Here is a 22,842-nt window from a genome sequence, read left to right as displayed (position 1 = left end):
ATTACAAGGCTCAAGGTCCCGCGGGAGACCGGCACTAGACGCAGCCTGACAGAAGCTCACCCACTGGCGGTGGACGCGTCCCAATAGACTAAACCTCGCCATTCATTTTACTAACAGCTTCCTGCTCATCTTCCTGGTCGCCAGCGTGCAGCTCAGTCTTTTCCTCTGCTGCGTGTTCCAGCTCTCCGGGGCAATTCTGTAACTGTGTGGCCCTGTGCAGGGTTTTCCTATGTGGATTCATGGATTCTTCATTTATATGATGTTATTATTGGCTCCATGGGAGTGTAATGTCTGACGTACAGAGGGGGGTTTTACTAAATGAATCTTCCCAGCAGAAAAAGACATTATGGCTCTGAGAGCCAGTTTGGAGTAGGAGAGACAGGTCAAAGACAGCTTTGTCTTTGCCAGTTCTCTTAGGGTGTTTGGAAATACAAAGTCCAATACTGTTTCAGAGTGACCTGCTAGTGTATCACTGAGGCTAAAGAAATACATGTATGGGTTTTCCAAATAGTGAGTCTCTAGCAAACACAAAAATGTTACTGTTACAGGAATGACTACTGAGGCAATTCAGTGAGTTTAGGTACTGACGTGGCTAATGTGTATGCACACATGTGCTGCTACCACACACACACACACACACAGAGACACACACACACACACACACACACACACACACAAAGAGACACACACAGAGACACACAGAGACACACACACACAGAGTCACACACGCAGAGACACGCACACAGAGACACGCACACAGACACACACAAAGAGACACACACAGAGACAAACACACAGAGACACACACACAGAGACACACAGAGACACACACACACAGAGTCACACACGCAGAGACACGCACACAGAGACACGCACACAGAGACACGCACACAGAGACACGCACACAGAGACACACACACACACACAGACACACACACAGACACACACACTTCTCTTAGTTAGTGAAAGGCAAGAGCTACCCTGATTACAGCATTATAGCATTGATCGTAACCAATGAAACTGGCCACATGTGGCCACAGCACAGCCTCACACTCCGTGTATGTTTATGTTTATGTGTATGTGCAGGTATATATGTATGTGTATGTGTGTGAGTGCATATGACTATGAAACACAGTTTCTGAGAACCTAACAGCCTTGGACATGTTGCTACAGCTGTTTTGTACATCGGAAAGAGGAAACAAGCGCCGACCTGGTGTTGCAAGACCTGGGTATGACCCTCTGACATAGAGGAAAAAAAGAAAAAGAGAGAGAGACAGAAAATGTGTCAAAGTGAGAGTGTGAAAAAGTGCAGGTAGAGAAAGAAAGAAAGAAAGAAAGAGAAAGAGAGAGAAACACACACACACACACAAAAAAACAGGAATGTGCTGATGTCAGAGAGGGTATGTGGCATCACTGGGGTTCATTCTTCCTGAGCACTGATGGTTACCCAGGAAAAAAGAGAGAGAGAGAAGGGGAGAGAGAGAGAGAGAAAGAGAGAGAGAGAGGCCACAAGATCACTCCATCCATCCATTTTCACTCTCTGCCCTACCACAAACCTCTTCAGAGCCCCTCTGTGCCCACACTGTCGATTTTCACTGGACAACTTTATCATATTACCATCATGATAAATTATTTTGAAGAGTCACGCAGTTTTGTCAGACCACTGAGCTTTGAATGTGGACATACCCTGAATTACTGATTAACTTAAAATTAATGCAGCTAAACAGTAATACATAACTGCAAGTCATGTGTGAGTCTCATAACAGATAAACTTTTCCCAGTTTCTTCTTTGCTTGTTTTGGAAAGTTCAACTGATCCGTACTCCTCTGGGTCACCTGGCGTGGCCGCCATCTCAGTAAGCATGAACAGAGCTAGCCCAAAGCTTCTCCAGACCCGTGTGAAACTCACTAGCACATTGTCCCACGCTATCATGTGGTGATACAGAGGTGAATTCTATTTGCTTAAAATCACTTGACACAACACAGGTTGCCACCATTTAGCACACTGCTGATGGGCCTAATGGAGAGAGACCTTGGCCGGCACACACAAACAAAAGGAACAAGGCCAACAGTGTTACTGTCACTGCCCGCATGAACAATAAAGCTGGGATTCAAATGTATCTATTCACAGAAAACTCTGATTGAATAAAAAAAAAACTCAAACAGGAGGCAATCACCAGGAAATAATGAATGCTACTGAAAGATATTCTGACATAGTTTAATGCTATTGAAACATACTCTGGTATAATTAATACTACTGAACCATACTCTGGTATAATGAACACTTCTGAAACATGCTCTGGTATAATAAACGCTACTGAAACATACTCTGGTATGATTAACACGTCTGAAACATGCTCTGGTATAATTAATGTTGCTGAAACATACTCTGGTATAATTAACACTTCTGAAACATACTCTGGAACAGACTGCGGTGAGGAGGGCCGTGTGCCATCAGGGCACTTTTAAAGCACACAGAACACAACCACAAACATGCACTAGAGGGAAGAATGGGGAAGAGATTCTTCTGAGATTTGAAAGTTCATTCTCTATTAGCCTAACTGACTTCATTTAACATTAGGAAATTCTCTCAATACTGTAGGTCTGACAACTTCTCAATTCAAATTTTATAGCCATACTTAATAGAACATTTTAAGAGAGTCACCAAAGCTCTGAAATTGCGAAATGTTCCATCTTGAGTACATTCTCCCCCCCCCCCCCCCCCCCCCCCCCCCACCACCCCTCCTCAGAATGTAAGAGTCCTCTAACAGGTGTTGTGACGCTATAGTTGTGACTAAACCGGTGCCAGAACAGGTTTGTTCCATATTTACATGTAGGTAAAGATTACTATCAGCTTACAGCCTCGACCTCAAGCCATACAGCTGGTTAGGAAGACAGAGGTCATTACTATGTTCTCATGTAACAAAGCTGAACAAATTATTAGATAAATACATAAACAGCAGGTATGTGGCATAGTTTTCCACTGTATACCTCAACGCAACTCTCCTTCTGTCTGGTTCTCAACTCTCAACACCTGATCCAGCTTATCTACTGATTAAGTGTTTGGCTTCTTGAAATAGTTGCAGTTGTGTTTAGTTTTTACTAAAATGTACTGCCTGTTGGGTCTTCAGGCTGGAGCTGAAAAACACTATTCTAGAACAAGACAGAAAAGGAAGGAGAGAGAGTGAAAAAGAGAAAGAGTTAAAAAGATTGATTGCAGAGAAGTCCTTTTCAGTGTGTTATTAATTTTTCAGGAGAAGGTTGTTCTGGGGCACACACATTCACACACACACACACACGCACACACACACACACACACACACACGCACGAAAAGCCTCTGCTTTTACTTCTCCATCTGTTTGGGTAATACACCAACTCTGGGACAGTCATATGCCCTTGCATGTGCCTGCCAACACACACACACACACACACACACACACAATCAGTGAGGTGAGACATACAGACATGTTACGTAATTGACTTTGCTTATGTTGGCTGTATTAGTGCATGCCAGCACATCACAGACACTGCAGACTGAGGAGCATACATGCAAACACAGACACACAAACACAGACACACAAACACAGACACACAAACACAGACACACAAACACAGACAATAAAACACTGTCTGACAAACATTTGACATTCCTTTGTTTTTTGCACATGCATCAACCTGTCACATGACATGCATAGATTGTGACAGGTAACTGATTAAAAAAAAAGGCGCGCGCACACACACACACACACACACAAACGCACACAAACGCACACAAACACCCCTTGAGACTGTATTCAATTTAACTGCAAAAGAAAGTACATCTACTGCTCACCTGATGGTGATCAGATACAATAATAATCAGATAAGCTTCTGCCTGCCCCTGCCCCCCCGCCCACATCTCTCTCTCTTTCTCCCTCTCTTTCTCTCTCTCTCATGACTTCCTGGTTCACTTCCCAGGCAATGGTGCTCACGTCACCGTTGCCATGTCGACCTGGTATTAAGACTGGGCACTCTTTCATCAGCTCCCCCCGTGTCGTGGGCCTGTGCACTCTTCTCTCCCTTCAGGGTCTGATGGGAAATCTACTGCTGGCTTGTCTCTCATTTAACTCCTGCTCTTGGTAGAGCGAAAGAACAGACCCCTGTGCCCCCACCCCCCCCCCAACATCCTCTTAGCCCCTCCCCCTTTAAGAGTCATGTCACTATAAATCAAGGAACGAGCACTTCATCTTCTGTTTTCTTTCTTTTTTTCCCCTCGTATTCATTCTTATTATTGCATGGGGATTTGCTTAAAGCAGCTTATAAAGCTGTCTCTATTTTCCCTCTGGTCGGTGTTGTGGGTGGCAGGGGTCTGTGTGAGGGCACCATTAGACAACAGTGTGTGGTGAACGGTAAAAAGACCCTGGGTCTTTCTTTTTTTTTTTTCATCCTGACCTTCCCTGGTGAGTTTTAAAATATTAATTGAGATCTTATGTTGGATGTCTGGCCTCAAAGAGTTCTATAAATACACACACATCAACACTCTTAAATGCTAACCAAAGGCATAAACACATATAGAACGATTGAACTGTGGTGATTTTATGTACATATAGAAAGAACACTGTTCTACACATATCATACGTTGTATGTTCTATTTACAAAGAATAATGTATCTTCACACTAAGACTTTCTCTCTGGTAATCAACATAAGGCTACCTCTTAATCTACTCTCTCCCCAGTGCCATATGCTAACCAGCAGTCCAGCTCTGACTCTGTCTACACGCCATTGAAAATCAAATCAGACATGATCTATGGGTGGGTCATGTGATCTGTGCCCAGTCCCTCCAGGCCCTTCCCCCTGTTCCACCCTCGTCCACTGATATTACAGTTCCTCAGGGAAAGAGGCCTGACTATTCAAATGATGTGACCTCTCATGTTTTAAATGGGAAGGAAAACCAATAATGCCCTTGCTTCTAACATGCATCCCTTAAACTGTGGGTTAATTATACCCATGTTTTTAAATGTCCATTCACTGACCCCACTGAAGGCCAAAACTGTGCAAAGAACTCGACATGTAATTTTGACTTCGGAGCTTCTATAACTACACCCCTGTGTATAGGCTGACAGACTGAGCACATACTAAGAGAATCAAACACTTAGTGAATGTTTGCTTCAAACAGTAATGTTTAGGAATTACTGAAGTAAGGGTTTAGTATATTCTCTGTCCAAGCACAGGCTGTTTTTAGAGAGGAAAAACCAGGCTGGAGAGCAGACAATGGAAACTGTCTGTGTGAAGAAAATATGACAAAAAGCCTGCTTCTGCTGAGACAGACGACCAGGAAATGAGCATCTGAGTAAACGCTGGTGCTATTCCAACAGAGAAACAGACTACATCGTCCCATCTGCTTACAGAAAGTAAAAACTGCCGAAGGAGAGAGAGACAGTCATCAGAGCATTTGGTTTCAAAGCCTTTTCAGCTCTGTGACTTCACATTTCATTTAATACAACCAGATGCTGTAATCCTCGCTATTGTATGATTCCCAAATTTGGTCAAAGGGGATTTTCTTTCTTTGACAGGGAATTCAGGATCTTATGCTGCCCTTGTATGACTGTGGCAGGCACTCATTCATGGCTTAATCTCATTTGAAAATGTTCTTTCTACTTCAAATCGCATTCAAGCACATATGAGAGTGTGCAAAGACATGCACACAGAGAGAGTGAAAGAGGGAGGGAGGGAGAGGAGAGCGAGAGAGAAGGGGCAAAGAGAGAGAGAGAGAGAGAGAGAGAGAGAGCAGCTCATACACATTTGAAAAACCCTAGAATGACTGGAATGTAATATGAATAACCCTGTACAGGGGTTAAAAAAACCACATTTCCATCAGCGTCGCTCATATTTCATATTTCATACATCTTGACAGAGAGTTCATTTCAGTTCTGAAGGGATGAGTGGATAGAAGACTGTCTGCAGTATGAAAGGAGAAACAGGAAGGAAAGTCTATGCTTGGAGTTCAGAGTGGAAGAGGAAAAGGAAAGAGCGAGACAGAGGAGAGTGAATGGAAAGGAAGAGGAGAGGGAGAGAAGTGGAGAGGAGATGACTGAGAGAGAGAGGGAGAGAAAGAGGAAAAATGAGGAGAGATGAATAAGAGACAATGAAGGATAGCACGGTGGGAGACAGAATGAAGCTGTGAAAGAGGATGTGTGCCAGTGATGGAAAGGTGACGGATGAAGAAGAGCGTGAGTGGAGAGAAAGGAGTAACAGAGGGGGGAGAGAGAGAGAGAGATTAATACGAGTCAGATCAGGTCAGAGGTCAGATAAGTGCAAGAGGTACACAAGAGTGGGGGGGGTAGCTGGATGACATCAGTATGAGTGTAAGAGGGAACTCGGAGTGCTATTTGGTGCTATCTCATCTCTGTACAGACAGATGGGACCAGCAGGACACAGTAAGCTCCCAGGTCAGATGCATCTTTGGGGAGCCGGGGTTGGGTGGGAAGGTCACAGACCTGGAGGAGTAGAGACAGCAAGAACTCCCCCACACGTGTCAGGAGCTCCGCCCTTGTATTATGACACTGGCTCACACGTCATCTGGGTGCATCTCTCAGCAATGCCCGACAAGATATAATTCTAATTATGGATATTATGGGACTCAACTTTTATTCCTTTTAGATATGGGCTACATTGGAAAGGGTTTCTAGACACACCTGACTGAGTCTCTATGTCTAATATCGAATGTGCATTTTTTAATTGGAAAAACAAACAAAACACACGTGCATATAAAACACTGTTTAGATGTGGATGATCACACTTAAAAAGTACTTCATCTACTCTGAGTGACAGAGAGAAGGGGTACTGACGTCAGAGCTATCCGGCCTTCAAAATGCAGTTATCTAAGAGCAGAATCAGACTGTCTGTCACACTTTTTCCTTTTTTTCTTTCCCCATAAATAAAAGAAAGGAGGAGGTAGAGAGAGAATCCCCCACTTCTGTTATCCACCTATTCTGTGTTGCATTATGCCTCTTTTCTATAGCTATCTACAAGAAGAATAATTGTATGAGCAAAGTACAACTGAATTTACAAAGACATGGGAAAAAAAAAATCAAACACAGCTCTCTACTGATACACTAAAACTCTTTCATATAGTCAAAGACACATACAATGATGTGTAAAGCCAAGTTTATACCTAGAAGTAACATACTACACATTTACACACAGAAACAAACACAGACACAAAAATAGACTCAGACACACACAGACAGTTCTCATGGGTGATTGCTTTCTCAGGATCCCTACTCCAGTACCACGGCCCCCTGGAGGCCCCCACCTCCTCCGGGTTGGGCTGCTCCCATTGTTTGCCTGTCTGGAACACTGCTCCTGGCTACAAGCATGTGAATGAGGGATACCCAATCCCCCTACCCCTCCTCACCCTGAGAGCTGCACTGGCTGCCTCCCAAAGCCTTTTTCTTTTATTAAAGTAAAACCAAACTCCTCTGATGGGGCCCAGCAAAAACTAGGATTACCCCCCCCCCCCCACCTCACACCCTCCTCTATACAGACATCTTCCTCCCTCCCTACTTTATAAACACACAAACACATGACACAGACATACCCGACAATGGTGTGGACACACGCACGCACGCACGCACGCACGCAAATACTTTGACTGAGTTGAAGTAAATGTGTCTCCCTCTTTAAGTTGTGCTGGGACGGAGCTGCTGAGAGCGCTGTTGGTCAGCTGACCAGGCTCCCCTGCAGCATAATGAGATTACAGAGAGGGAGGAGAGAGAGGGAGGAGAGAGAGAGAGGAGAGAGAGGAGAGAGAGAGAGAGGGAGAGAGAGAGCCAAGACAGACATACTGGAGAGTGAAACCCTAGGCTACCGTAGCGCACAGAGGGCCTGTCAGATTAGGATCGTGTGTCTCAGATTAAAACTGAACCTTGCCATCACGCCTACAGTAAAGATGAGCCTGCCAAGGCAGACCGCCGGCCGTGGACAGCTGCCGTGTGGAAAACCGGACAGCGCAAGTGGGAGAAAGAAAGAAAGTCTCTTAACAAAGCCAGACTCACTGCTGAATCTGCAACTGTGGTTTGTTCAACATATAAGTGCTAAACACAGCAGCTGAAAAGAGGAGCTGCCATGCAGTTGTAATTGCACAACAGTGTCAGGTGACTGAAAGGGAGTGTGCATGCTTGTGTGCTTGTGTGTGTGTGAGTGTACCTGTAGTGGAGAAAGATGGGCTGCGAGAGAAAGGACAGGCAGTTAGAGAGACGTATAGAGAAAGAGAGAGAGTAGCAAGAGAGAGGAAGAGAGAGAATTGAGAGAGAGAGAGAGAGAGAGAGACACACACACACAGAGAGACAGGACCTGGGGTGTGTGTGTTTCTGGTTTGTTCTGAATGGCAGAGATACTGCTGACATGACAACAGTGATGGTTTGTTTTCTGCTGCAGTAGCCAACACACACACACACACACACATACACACACACACACCTCTGCAGAGATCACCCCTCCCTGCACATCCACCACTTCACATTGAACTAACCTTAACGAACGAGTTGGATTTCCACTCTCTCCGACACTCAAACACATTCTTAACAACCTCTGGCAACATCAACTCCACATCAGCCAGCTGTTACAGCTTTCCTGATTCTGCCTGGCAAAAAAACCAAAGCGCTTCCAGCAGTGAGACAGTACAAAAATATCTCCCAAACCCTGGTGGAACTTGGTAGAGAATAACAGGAAATTAAAAGCAAATCTCAATTTCTTTATCCTGATCGCATCATAGTTGATAAACTGCCAACAAGAGCTTATGAGTGACTGATAGCATCTTGATTTTTAAAACACTCCTAACAGCTAGAAAAGGCTGGAAAGTTGAAAGACGTCATTCAAGTCAGTTCTCGTATCGGAGGAATGAACACCTTGCAACATTCTCTGAAACACAGTCACACAAACCTTGGGCTTGTACCAGAGCGAAAGTCTTCCTCCTTACAGTAAAACAACAGGCTCCCAATTACAGAAAATGATCATCTCACGTATGTGATTTTGTCACTCTTACCAAATGAACATTTCAAAACTATAATCTCACTGATGTGATTGTGTCACTCTTACCAAATTAATATTTCAAAATTATAATCTCACGGATGTGATCGTGTCACTCTTACCAAATTAATATGTCAAACGATGGCCTGATTACTCAAAAAAAAAAAAAACAACAGAAAAAGGAAGACAAACAAAGAAAAAAGAAACCCAAAACAAAACAGCAGCTGCAGGAATGCTAATTTAAAAAACAAAAAACAAAAAAAAGGGCATGATAAATTAGTGATGAACGCAGCTTAGTCTTTTGTCAGTGGTGTGCAACAACTGGCACTTCATAAATGTATGAGTCCTGTTAACATACGAAGAAAATCCACCAAGTGTTCTCTTTTTTTTTCCCCCCTAATTTTCTGTTTCTGTTTCACAACTAAACCACACTCAAAACTCCTTCACACTAAAAACTGAAACAAAGCAGACAGCCAGCGTTCACGTCACACTCAGAGAGCCTGAGGTAAGGTACAGAGCATTCCAATGACACTCTAAAGGGGTAAAAAGAACCTGAATATATGAAGTTTTTCCCATGTGCTGTACATCTGATTTAAAATGGTATTGACTGATTTGCTACAAACAAATTTCAGCAGTCACTGCGGTATGACTGTATACCTGTGCACTCCTATTTAACTTTAATTTTCCTTGAACCAATGTGCAACTCTTATCTTCAGTGAAACTGAAACAACATTCCTCAATGCATTAATCCTGTTACTGCCAGTAAATGTATTATCCAGAGAGAACTGGTGTTCTCTGGATTTCACACAAAAGGTTTAGATTAACCCTCTTTAAACACTTTAACAGCTAGAATTAGCACTGAGCCTCTGAATTAGCATTCAAATTCAGAGCTCTGTGAGTATATACTTAAAAAAAATAAAACTACTCTACACATTGAAATCACAGAGCTTCAGTTACTCACTCAACTATCAAACTTCACCCTGTCAAAACTTAGCTTTACACACAGCGTCTCCCCCTCCGATATTTACCCAGAATACATTGCATATATTGACAAAGTCAAAGCTGTGGACATAAGACTGAGTGGTATTGGACTCAAAGTCTTTAAAGCAATGCTTAGACGGCCCAACAGTGAAAAAACAAAACAAAACAAAACAAAACAAAACAAAACAAAACAAAACAAAACAAAATGTATGTGTATGTTCTATTGATTAGACCAAACGGGTTAAAGAGTGTTAATTCATTTATCTGTCTGTAAACAAAATGTTAAAGGTTATAACCCAATTCTTGTACAAGATCTGAGTTAAAAATTGGCTCTTTACCTTTTGTAGGCTGGTTGGATTCAGCTGGGTTTTATCGATTATTTTAATTGCAACCTGTAAAACAATAGACAGTGCACAAAATAGGATTAGAATGGTTTTAAAAGCTACCCCACACTATATAATACACGTTTAATTACTGACTTTATAATCATCTCCTATGGCGCTGTAAAGAAGTTACCCCAATCCAGGAAGCTTTACAAAGGTTTAATGACTAACTTAAGCTCAATCAAAGTGTGTGTCAAGAGACAAGGGTTTAGCACAATTATGGGTTTCTTCAGTATCACTTCTCTATCTCTTCAAAGAGAGTTCTATCTTTCCCGTGGAGATGACGGTAGATGAATAAAGAGTGGACTTTGGCACAAAAAAAGCTATTTTCTGGAAAAATCACCTCGTCCTATCAACTCAGCACTCAAAGTCGCAGAGTGAGTCCACAAGACCCAATTCTACACCTGACTGAATATTTACACATACTGTGAACAACAAAGTCTACCCATCATGGTCTATGACTTGCACTGATTAGTTAACTCACATTGATGTTATTGCTTAACTTAAACCCATAAGCAAAATGTATCTGCCCTCCGGTCAGCCCTCATACTATTTTCTCCTTAGCCCCAGCCATTACAGCCATCTTTTCCTCTCTCCTGTCAAACCAAACTTCAGTCCGTCTCACTTTCAAATCAGGTTTGACTGCTCCGAGCGCATGTCTTACCTCCCTGCCAGTCAGGATGTGGCGCGCCAGCTTTACTTTGGCGAAGTTGCCCTTGCCGATAGTCTTCAGGAGCCTGTAGTTACCAATGTGGGGCTGCTCGTCAGAACAAGAGGCGATGGAGTTTCGGCAGCGCGCCCCGAGCGCGCGGCTGGACCAACCAGAGCCCTTCTCTGAGCGACTGAATGAGAGTAAGGCATGCTGAAAACAGAAAGTGAAGGGCTTTGAATATGCATACAATAACACGGTCATATCTTAAAGTATGCCATACTTGATTCTGAGAGTCCCCCCCCGCCCCGATTAATGCATGGGATCTAGTTGGCACAACTGACACATTGCAGCACACACGTATGTGCTTGTAAAACTGTCAAGAAGAATACTTATACAGGTGTTTGGTTAATGGATTAATTGATTAGTCTTGTCTTGAGATGCACAGAGCGTCATGTTGGAAAACACAGACCACAGGATTAGCGACAGCTCCTGTTCTGTACTAGAGGAGTAACACATTAGCATGAGTCTTAGCAGGAGCTAGCGTTTGCCTCTGATGGACGGTTAATCTCCTCATATTGCCTACACTGCTGTCGTGCTTGTGGTGCTGGCTGTTCTGATGCTCCAAAATAGTAAGATGGGTGTTGTCGTGAAAGGCAACAAAGATCTAATCTATTCCGGAATGTGTGCGGCCGATACTGGCTTTCTCACTCTGACGTGAGGTGACGTCCAGGCATTTCATCTCACGACTTTTACCCAACCTGGCGTTGCTCCAAGCCTCCAAAGCAAACACAAACTGTGCAGGCAGAGCAGACTTATTCATGCCCTAATTACAGGTGTAAGTACACAACATGTGTACAAGCAGCCAATTAGTTTCTCTTGAGAGTATGTCTGACTTCTCCGAATGACTTGTATGTTCCAGGACTTAGTAAAAGAAGCAATTATAGCCATGACGATATTTTTCAGGGGGAGACTTCACAATTCTTTGTCATGGAAAGCCTTCCTGCTACTGTTAATAATAGCATTCTTCACAAAGGAGAGAGTGAGGAAGATGGAGAGGAATGGGAAAGGAAACATTCCACGGCATGGTGCTGACCAGTTTTGTGTATGCTTTACGGCACCAACGTAAACCTGACCTGGGGCTGCAAGTATTACTGGCGAAAAAGCCACAGGCACAAACTATGCCAGTCTCAACTAGACTGTGCCAAACCCCTACCACTAGTTCCTGTTTGAATGGTGGCTGACTGCTCCTGATGGAAGTAACAGAATAGAACACTGTTTATAGCTGTGTCATTCCTTTTCTCCACTGTTCTCACAACAGACTGAATAAACCCTTAGTCAACCCTTTTCTGCCGCTTTTCACAAATCACCCCTACCACCAACACACACAAACTTCTTGCACTTTCCCTCATCACTTGATGGGAGCTATCCCTCATTCTCCCTCTCCTCCCCTCCGCTCCATTCCATTTTACTCTTTCAAGAAGAGCAAATCGATTCTCTCTCAGTTTCTCTTTCACTGACTGATTGCCACACTGATTAATTCAGTTAGGGTGGGTGTGGGTCTGTTTTAGTGCAGACAGACTGAAGCTTTCTGAAATGCATTATGGAATGGGGGAGGATATTACCATAACCAAAGCCACACCTTTACAAAGTGCCTATGACAGATAGCAAAAATAAAAAGGCTTTTTTCACTGGTGTTTGTCTGAAAATATACCACACCACTGTCAATCGAAAACTCAGCACAGAGAGTAACCCAAGGACACGATGTTTTTGGTCGAATAGCACCAACCGTAAACCTGAGAGCAAGCGGCATATAGCCCCCAGTTTTATCTCCTCTGTTGCTACAACAACTCTCACCCTAGTTTAAAACCTCCACAAAGGAGAAAAAAAACTCTTTGTCTTCTGATGGGAACGGTTGGTTTGGACTGCTTAAAAAGCAAAAAGGTTTCTGAGTCAGTGTAACAAATGTTGCTTCCCTACTTAAAGTCAACGAATCAGGTCAGCTGTCTTTGTGCTGCTATGCCTCAGTCAGTGTGAAAACTTAAGCTTGTGACACACCCTCACACACACACTCTCACTCTCTCTTTCCATTTCCTTTCAGGTTTTAACACATTTTTGTCACACACTAATAATACCCTCAAAAAATATGTCTTTCCTCAGTACGTCATGCATAACAATCGTAGCTTTTGTAGGTCCAATGGAACCACCAACCACATCAGTCACACGAATGGTGCACAGTAACGAACAGTAACAGTACAATGCAGTATGGTAAACCACGGTATGGCCAGAGTGTTTCAGCGTACTCATAAGGCATTGGAGCTCCACCCCAAACCCAAAAACAATAGGCCTTTCCTTTGGGAAGCATCCCACTCAGGCTAGGGCAGGAATGAAAGTGAGATAACATGGTTGAGGATGGGTCAGGGTTAGGTCATATAACCACAAGTCTATTTAATGCTTCATCACAGTCACCCCCTAGCACACACACACACACGTATACACATGTCCACACTCAAGTCCACATAATTCATTTAGAGTTTAATGTCCCTCTTTTGCTTACTTCACATTTTTACACACAGATGAGCTGCGGGTTGCTCATTGCTGCTCTGTCCATTTCCGTTTCCTTGAGCATACGAAATACTCCGACACTGCCCACCAGAGCGTAGTGACAGAGTCTCCTGCTAAATTAAGTTGTGCTGTCAAAAAGAAGGAAGTGTTTGAAGGGCTGTGAAAAGACACCATATCATTCCGTGTTTTGAAACGCAGTCACATGCTATCCTGTCTATGGGGGGGTGGGGGTGGTTTCATATGCTTTTGAAATACCAGCTCATAGCAAACAGACTCATCTCCGCATAGCTTTACTTGAGAGTAATACCAATTTCTCTATCTTCTGTCTTTTCATTTCTTTAGAGGATACTGCTGATGTGAAGTTTCTTCTGTGTGCTACTAATTACTGCAAACTCTCTGTTCTGGTCTTTAGTCAGAGAACCTTGCAGATTGTAAAGATTTGCCAAAACACAATTAACTGACAACAAAGTTTATGGAGCAGTGCATCTGCCTTGCTCTACATAATGGGGAGCATATGTTTCGGTGACCAGATTACTAAGCTTCACGGAATTCACAAACAACCTTCATGAAAACTGTTCACTTAATTTAATAGCACGCTCTGGCAAATGGATTTCAGCATAATTTAGAGTTTTTGGTTAATTCACATCCTGTTTGTTGAGCAACCCAACTCCATCTAAATGAACCTGCATATTTTCTCTTTCTCTCTCTTTCTTTCTCTCTCTCTCGCTCTCTCTCATGACCTAGGGAGCTGGCTTTGCTACCCTCTCTGTACTGACTCATGACTGAGGGGCCCCAGTCATTTAATGTATGCAAAGAGCTTTAGTTTGCACTACAGCCTGAAGTGAAAATACTGTAGAAAACTAAAGGGGGCTGTGATCAGATCAACAGTATGGGATCTGGAGAATTCATAGAGCCTTGGAGCACACATCTCACCTTGGCATCAGATGAGAGCACTGAACAAAAACCTCCAGCTGAGCCCCATCTGCTAACCCGCACTGTGCATGACACCAGCAAAAGTGCCCATCCCCCCCAGGGCAACCAAGCCTATCAAAATCCGCAGAGAGACCCCAATGGCATCATCTGTCAATCACAACAATTGGCATGGCAACCAAAGAGGTGATGTAATCCCGTCTTGATGAAATGAGTGTCATGTCTGGTGCTTGATTGTGGATTCCTTTATTTAAACGGTGTTAAAGGGGCTCCTATGTATTGATATTTAAATGTACTCCAAAATGAGATGATGGAACATAAATTTGTTTTCTTTTTTTTTGGCTTCAATAAAGGAAATGATGCTAGGGCTGGATAGGTAAGAACAGTCCCTTTATCTGGCCTGTTCCAAACATGACATTCCCAAAATATTAAAATGTGAGAATTGGTTTTCTGATAGGTTCTAATAAACAACCTATATATTCACAACTTTCTCAGACTGCACCGTGTGTTCTGTCTAAGTAATCTCAAACACACATACACACAAGCTGAAGGCAGATAAGCACTAAGCAAGCCCAACTTCTTATTTAGGTTGCTCCGTTTTTTTTTCTTCCTGTCGATCTTTTATCCCAAGGAGCACACTTTGGCTAGCCACATATGGATTACTACACAGCAAAACACAGACCTTTGAGCAAGGTGAACTTTGAGGGCGTCTTATGACAGGGGCAATATGTCTGTTCCACTAACTTACTTTATAGTCTCATTTGGTTTACAGACACCAGTACTTATCAGCAAAAATGCTCAAAGAGTTTCTTTTAAAACCTAATTCAAAGAGACAGTGACTATGAAGTTTATTTCTTTAGTTCACATAATACAGTTCCCTAGATGTCTGAGACCCATGTGAACCTAACTCCGTCTTTGGATCCTCAGAATGAACACAATCCACTAACAGCAGAAAAAGAGAATCAATGCTTTCTGCATTGCTTTCCAACAAAGAGGACATGCTTCTTCCCTTGAAGGCTTTTGATGTAGAACTTCTGCGAGAGCTTTACTTGTGCGGTGCTGTCCAATGAGGATTTGATGTGAATTCTTTACAACATCAACAAAAACCCCTGGAGAACCCTTTTCTTGTGCAAATCATCAAGTCATGATGAAAAAAGCCACACCTTTTTGACCAAAACAACAAGTATGCCAGATGCAAAACTCATGTGTTGCCCACCCAAGTCGACCATCTGGGCACTGTGTACACCAAGCTGCATGGGCGGTAAATACCAAGTGGCCTAAGTGACTACACCACAACGTCTCCTCATACCCTCCCTGCCGCCCCAGTCCACAGCTGATAAACAACACAAACACAACAACAGATGTGAGAGACGTTCATTAAATCTCCACAAATCTGCAAGATCAGTAGAGATGGTCTGACAGAAGGTCACACAGAGAAAATCATCAGCTGTTCTACCATCAACTGAGGCGGCGATGGTGAATGCGACAAACCTGCCCGATTTGCATTGACGCAAAGACCCAATTTTCATAAAACGGCTATGCATGTATGCTTGAACAGGGTAAAAAAGAGTTTGTTTTGATCATTCTGTTCAACCGATTCCTGTTCTCTGAAATGTATCTGGATTACTTGCATAAGAAAGACAACTTGAGCTTAATGCAGTTGATAGCAGATATTTACTCTCCTTATTTGGGCATTAACACTCTACTCTTGCTCTCTGACCAGACAACAGGTTTGCATAATCTGCCAGATTGGTTCCTCTCACTTGAGGACACAATTCTTCTTGTGTTTGCACTGCACTCACGTTCTCAGCTGGTCTCTCGCCTTGTCTATTTGGCTTTGAGGGCATGCTAGGCCGTGACATTTCATATTGTCGTTCCAGCACTAGCAAAGACTCCACAACAGGCAGTTGCAGGAAAGCCCCCCCCCCAATGCAGTGAAGGCTTTGCAAACCAAATTTGGTATCCCTTAAAACACAAGATTACTGTGTGGTTACCCTCCAACGCCCTACAAGATATTTAAACATTTCAATAAACATCAAAACTGATGAGTTCAATTATTTACTTTTAACAGTTTGACATTTTCAGTTATTTGCTAATAATCACAGCCTTCAGTAGTCTACAGTGTCTTAGGCAATACAATGTCTCAGGCTATAATGTCTGAGGTAGCACTCAATTTGGGAGCATACAGAGCATTAAATACAGAGAAGGTGCCAAACCCTGCACTTTTGCTGTTCGTGTAGATTGCCTTTCACAGGGCACAAGAGTAGGTCAAACAGCTGTCTACTACATCAGCTGTGATGCACAATACACTGCAGAAATGAGTAAAGTGACACCTGTGAGTTGAGTTTCGTAACCAGACAGAGTAGGTGCTCAGGTTAGTCATGAGTTATGGTCCGATGAGAGAGAAGTTTGCAGCCATCAAAAGAAACGTCACAAGTCCTCCAAGTGGAACCTTTTCTCCCCTTTGAAAAGTTACTGAAAATGGAATGCTGTTTTGTGGCTCTGTGTACCTGGGTTGTCTTTTGTTGATTTACTGTACATGGGGTCAAGTGCTCTTGGCTGTTAATTGTTTTCCCATGTTAGAAAAGAGCTCTTTTCAGAAAGACCAGCAGTCTCCAATAATAAACCATAGATGATATTCAACAGAACAGAACCAGAGACAATAATGACGATTTGGCTATGTAATATGCAATATGAATAACCCTAAAAATAAATTCTAAACATGATGATGATGAGAAAAACAGGAAAAAAGCCCCCCCCCCCCAACTACGCTTCAAATCAATTGCATCCTATTCTTAGACTGCTCTTTAGACTGACAAAATTTTACAGGAATTACAATTCAGTTTTACTGTACAAAATTTACACATCATGCAGTTAACTCAACAGCATAAGTACAATCTGCAATTTCCATGGACTATGAGATGATATACACCAACTACATATTGAGCAATCTAATCCAACAGCATCACTCCTGCCTCAGAGTTCTCGGTGCTGGACTGCATCCAACATATGTCGTCGAGCAAGTCCCTTGGGCTGTAGATGAGAAAATGCATTATGGTAGAGACCAGCACTTGACTTCACTCTATAAGCTACAGCCCTCAAGCAAAGGCTGACCTGTATAGATAGACTAGACCAGGTTCAGTATTTCATACGTGATGAGGGAAGCACCAATTGTGTTTCAGGACACTGCAGTGAGGGAAAGCAATGTGTTTGGGTAACGTCAGACGAAAAGAGAGTTGTTCATTACAAGCTCAGTAAACATAGTATCTTAATTACGACAAAATCAGATACGAAATATGGGAGTACGTTTTATATTAGTATTCATGCTCTGGTTATCGTGTAGATAAGGCGGAAGTACGTATTTCTGCAAGGGCAAAATGTACAAAAATGTTGATATAGCAAAGCGTAAATTCTGCAGGTGCCAAAATGATTAAATGTAAAACATCATGGTATTGCAGCGCATCGTTCTCATCACTAGAGATTCCTGGGTCCGGTTTCCTCAAAGCAAAGCCCACACCCACTCACGAATCCCCCTAACTTTTCTATTAATGAGGAACAAGGGATAACCATCAACCTCTAATTCCAGTTCGTTAAATTACGTATTTCAATCAAGACAGGGAAAAGTAAGATGTATTTTTACACCATTTTCTCCGAGGCCTGAGCAACAAGGACAGGGGATGCAATAGGCCTTCCGATGACGCCCCACAACTGGCTAATCACTTTCTCTTAGCGTTGATCCATCATAATGAGGAAAATGGGAGTGGTTCGCAAAAAAACAGATGCATTACAGATCTAACTTGTATGTAGTGGCCTGGACCATTTTAGCGGGATTACTTGCTCTGAAAAGGTTTTGTGTTTGTTTGCTTCTTAATTAAGTGAATACGTACAAGAACATCTAACCAAGGCTAATGTCCAGGCCTCCTGCGTTTAATTAACACAAAACTAAACATTTGCGTCTACAAGGATTAATACCTCGAGATAGCCGTAATGTTTAAAACTATTTCTGAACATTCTGGGTAATTAAAAAAATACTGAAAATTAACAGGTCCCCTAAGGCACTGACACTTCGCTTCAACATATATTCTCTTCCGGTTACACACAAGAGAGGATACACCTCAGTCATATATTTGGTTCTAAACAATCTTTCTTCAGTAATACTCCACTAAAGACAACATATTATATCGATATGGTGTGGCATTTTTCTCACATTCCAGCTCTACCACAACAAAGTCGATACTAGTCTAGCTTCATGGGATCTAATAGCGAACAGACACACCACAGGGTCTGTCAAAACCGAGTTGTGTTTGATACATCTTGTAGGTTGGAGCGATGAGTTCAAGAGACCATATAGAAAATCACTGTATTTTAATGAGAAGTTATTGTAAGAAAAAAGATCAATAAAGACTCCATGGTTATGACAACAGGATAACCAGAAGTTTGTAGCGTACTTACGTGGTCTGAATTCCGTTCGTTCCCTGGCTGGAGGGCTGGTCTTGAAGACATTGTCCCTGAGTTTCCTGTCGGTACAGCTATAGTGGACGTATTAGGGCTTCTTTCTTTGTTTCTTTCTTTTTTACACTACCTCTATATTTACAGATTTGAACTCAAAATAACAGTCGACATTTGCCGCTCCGCAGCACAGGCAGCTTTCCAAGGCGATCAATGCTCTCCAACTCTCGGCCAACCCGGGCTGGAGAGTCGAAATCCTCTGCCAGCACCAGCGAGGACCGAAATCCTCAAACAATCCGCATTTTCGTGAAGTACGGTACAGTGAAAGTTTACGATTCATGTACCGGAACAGAGGTGAGCATCTATGGGAATGGACTAAAGAGCGTTCATGTTTGCCTCGATTCTGCGTTTGTAGAACAGTGCTTCATTTCCAAAGGTGAAAAAAAACTCAAATACAAAAGTAAAAACAAACGCCTTTGTTATCATGTCATTCCACTCAATATGATTACGTTTTCGCAAATCTCCCCCTTCCTCTCTTTTGCACCCTTCTAGTCCGTCTCCTTCGACGCGAAAAATTAAGGCAGTGAGACTGGCAGGAAAACAACGGTTACAAAAGATAAAAGACTGCTTCACTTTAGAAGCCTAAAATATTAATGTCCCTAAATAGGATCTGAAGTAGTCCTAATGAAGCAAACCAGTCCTGCGTTAACTGAGTCTCCTCTAAAAAGTCGTCTGTATAAATCTCCAGGAAAATAAATTAACAAATAAATAAACGCGAGAAACAGCAGCTACATGTGAACTGTGGAGCACTGACGGATCCCTTCCATCCTGCTCCCGAACACTGAACCCACACAGATGTAGGATACAGAATAAACAACCACTCTGCTATACTAAAAGACACGGAAAACAAACTAACGAAGAAACAAACAAAAAAGAAAGCAAATCAATAAAATATGCCCTCTCCAGAATCAATTTAATACAAAATAAACAGGGTGGGCGAGAGCGAGTCTTCTTACTCAAAAGCATATGACACTCGCAACAAGGAAGGACGTCAGGAGAGAGAATAGGCTGGGCTGCGCCGGAGACTAACCCACCCTTCCCCCATTTCTTAAAGGGACAATTCGCTCATTCATTCACATGGCAACCAATACCACAACGAGGCACATGGTAGGTTCATATCCGTCCGACTCCTCTATAGCACTTTAACCATGACAGGTACCCAAAACACGTTGCCGTATTTGTCCCGAAGCGTCAGCAATAGTGAAGAAAGTAAGTGAGAAACGAAGACAGATTCTTTTTGTAGGATGTTGCTTTTTACGCTAATCTAAGAACAGTATGCTACATACAAGTACCTAACCTTAAACACTGAAGCAAAGATGGCAAAATTGAGACACGATATGCGCAGAAAGACAACTCTTAACTAGTCCACCATTCGGATGCATTGATGTTGTCTGAGTGGGTTTCAAATTTTCAGTTTTAACTTTTAATGTTATCTTGCGTTAAAATGCGTACTTTAGTTTTGATATATTTTTTAATCAAAGAGGCACATTCAGGTCGAACACATAAAACAATAGGCATATTAGTTTCACATTCATGAGAGCTATAAAAAAAAGCGGATTTAATGAGGCTAAGTCATAAACTCCTCGTGTGTATGTGTCACGTTTCAAGATCGTACTTGTCTTCTGTTGTCAGGTGCAAAAATTCTTTCTGTAACCTTCAGGGTGGTATTAAGAGACCACCTAATGTTAAAAGGGTGTGGCATTTACAATAGCTCTATTGGGTAATGCGAGTGGAAAGTCGCACAGTTTTTACCAGAGGCGGTGCAGGGCTGTCAATTGGGATGAAACCGCAAGTGATGGGTTGACTGAGTAGGTCAGACCGATCGATACCGCTCTGATGTTGCCCAGTTTCACCCTGAAGTGCCCAGCTGCACAGAAAATCCGCTCAGACAAACAGACATCTGAAAAATATCCTAAATTTTCAACCCCTGTAAAAGAAACGAAATACTGTTTCTTCAAAATCTCTAAATGAGGTTTTATACCAACACAGTCCCACATCGGTCTCCATCGGACTTGAGTAAATTTTAGTGTTCTAGTGGGTGTAATCGTTAATCAGTATTATTTTTGTTCAGGTCATCACTACTTTAAGTGCTTTGTGCATTAAAGATCATTTCCTATTTATTCTGCCTATCAAATTATCCACACACAAACCACCCTCTGTTCCTACATAAATATTTATAATTTCTCATTTCTGGGTCCTTCTGGACATTTATGATTGTTTGTGTCTGGATTTCAAGTGATTTTGTTCTTTAAAAAAAAAACGGTGAGGAAATTTCAGCGTAGATGTCTTACAGCACCACATATTGACATTAATCTGTCTAGGGACATCATTATACTGTGATGTTAAAGTAATTAAGGAAAATGTTGTTGGCTTCTCTGTCCTCCGTGTCCTTCCGTGAGCTCTTGGTGCACAGTCTGTGCTGCATTTAAAAAATGAGTCTGCTGCACTGGTTAGTCAGAGGACTTAAATTAAAGCAACATTCTCTTCACTTACAGATATCAGAGCCTGGTATTTTCAGAGATCTCATTACAGCCACAATTGTTAATCCCGCTTCCCATTCCTTCCACAGAACATAAATCTCTAATCTGGCTGGGATTATGCAGTCTACAGCCAATTGCCTGGCTGTCCAGTACTGACTATGCTTCAACACTTCATTTGTCCTTAAATGACCTCAAAATGGTTAAAGCACCTGCAGTTAAAATACTTCTTAGGTCAATGGACAGTGGATTGTCTAATCATCAGCAGTTGTAACCAGTAAACCAGTAAGTTAGTTTTGCCTAAAATGTCAAGTAGAGAGACTTAGAAGCTCTGATTGAATGTGTAGACCTCAAAAACAGTGAATGATCACAGTACAGTGTTAAAGGAAATTATTGCATAATTTGACAGACATCTTTAGCGTTACTGTGAAGGTTTATTTAATAAATGTGTCCTTAATTTAAATGTAAACTCTGTAGAAGATGCATTAAAAACATTAATCTTAAAAAGCGTATTATGACAAAGACTACATCAGTACTGAACTGCTGAGATGCAAAACATTCAGTTTAATGCTCTGAAGTACCAGTAACAAAGTGCATTCTTTCAAGCCTTACTTATGACGCCATCTTCTGATCACCAACCGTTAATACAACTTCTGGCACCCCATGTCCCATTCTTCACTGTAAGAAAGTTTTATTTTTGTTTGTTTGGGGTTTTTTTTGCATTCATTTTCATGTTTTTAGTTCTGTCCATGTAAGAAGAGCAGAAATAATGTTAATTCATAAATTAGGGTTCAGGAGGGCTTTAAGCTTCACCAAGAAAATATTTAAAGTATATCTGGCCCTTGCTCTTTTGATTTTGATTCAGTATGATGAAAACGTTTCTAAAACAAAACAAAACAACAACAACGACAACAACAACAACAACAACAACAAAACAGTCCTTTACTTGTGGTTAAGAAAACAGGTATTATCTAAAGAGTGTTTGCATGCAAAGCTAGATTTCCAGACCAGGATTACCAATATGCCTGGGTAAAACTGTTTTTCAGACAAAGAATCTCAAAATGCAGTTTACCTCTAAATCCTGCTAAATCCTTTTTTTGTGGAGACTGGGCAGCAAGGTATTACACAACTTCCAGTTTAAAAACCAAAACCAAAGTTTTGGTAATGTCAACTCACCCGTCTGAACAATGAGCAAAACAGCAACAAGGGGGCGACTTTGTTGTGCAGTTGGTGTGAGTTCCCTCCACGCAGAATCTTTTCTAGAGAAGAGAGAGACTTTAACACAGAACTGGACTAAATTCTATATGATTGCTCACACTGAGGTCTATCAAGACCAGA

General features: G+C 42.1%; 1 protein-coding gene across 2 annotated transcripts in view; it reads right to left on the bottom strand.

The window, feature by feature from the left end:
* The window catches only part of mark4b (MAP/microtubule affinity-regulating kinase 4b), a 36,676-nt gene extending 16,750 nt beyond the window's left edge, over nt 1-19,926 (bottom strand). For both annotated transcript variants that reach the window (XM_030778512.1, XM_030778513.1), the window contains exons 1-3: nt 18,971-19,926; nt 11,039-11,236; nt 10,330-10,383 (exon numbers count right to left, since the gene is read on the bottom strand). In XM_030778512.1, coding sequence (XP_030634372.1) covers nt 10,330-10,383; nt 11,039-11,236; nt 18,971-19,021 — 303 coding nt within the window. In that variant the 5' untranslated portion in view covers nt 19,022-19,926. The remainder of the gene's footprint in view (nt 1-10,329; nt 10,384-11,038; nt 11,237-18,970) is intronic.
* Nucleotides 19,927-22,842: the final 2,916 nt, after the last annotated feature.

This window comes from Chanos chanos, chromosome 6 (assembly GCF_902362185.1).
Source record: "Chanos chanos chromosome 6, fChaCha1.1, whole genome shotgun sequence".
Taxonomy (NCBI): Eukaryota; Metazoa; Chordata; class Actinopteri; order Gonorynchiformes; family Chanidae; genus Chanos; species Chanos chanos.
Note: the sequence above shows the minus strand (reverse complement) of the source record. Positions and strands in the feature narration are given on the sequence as shown.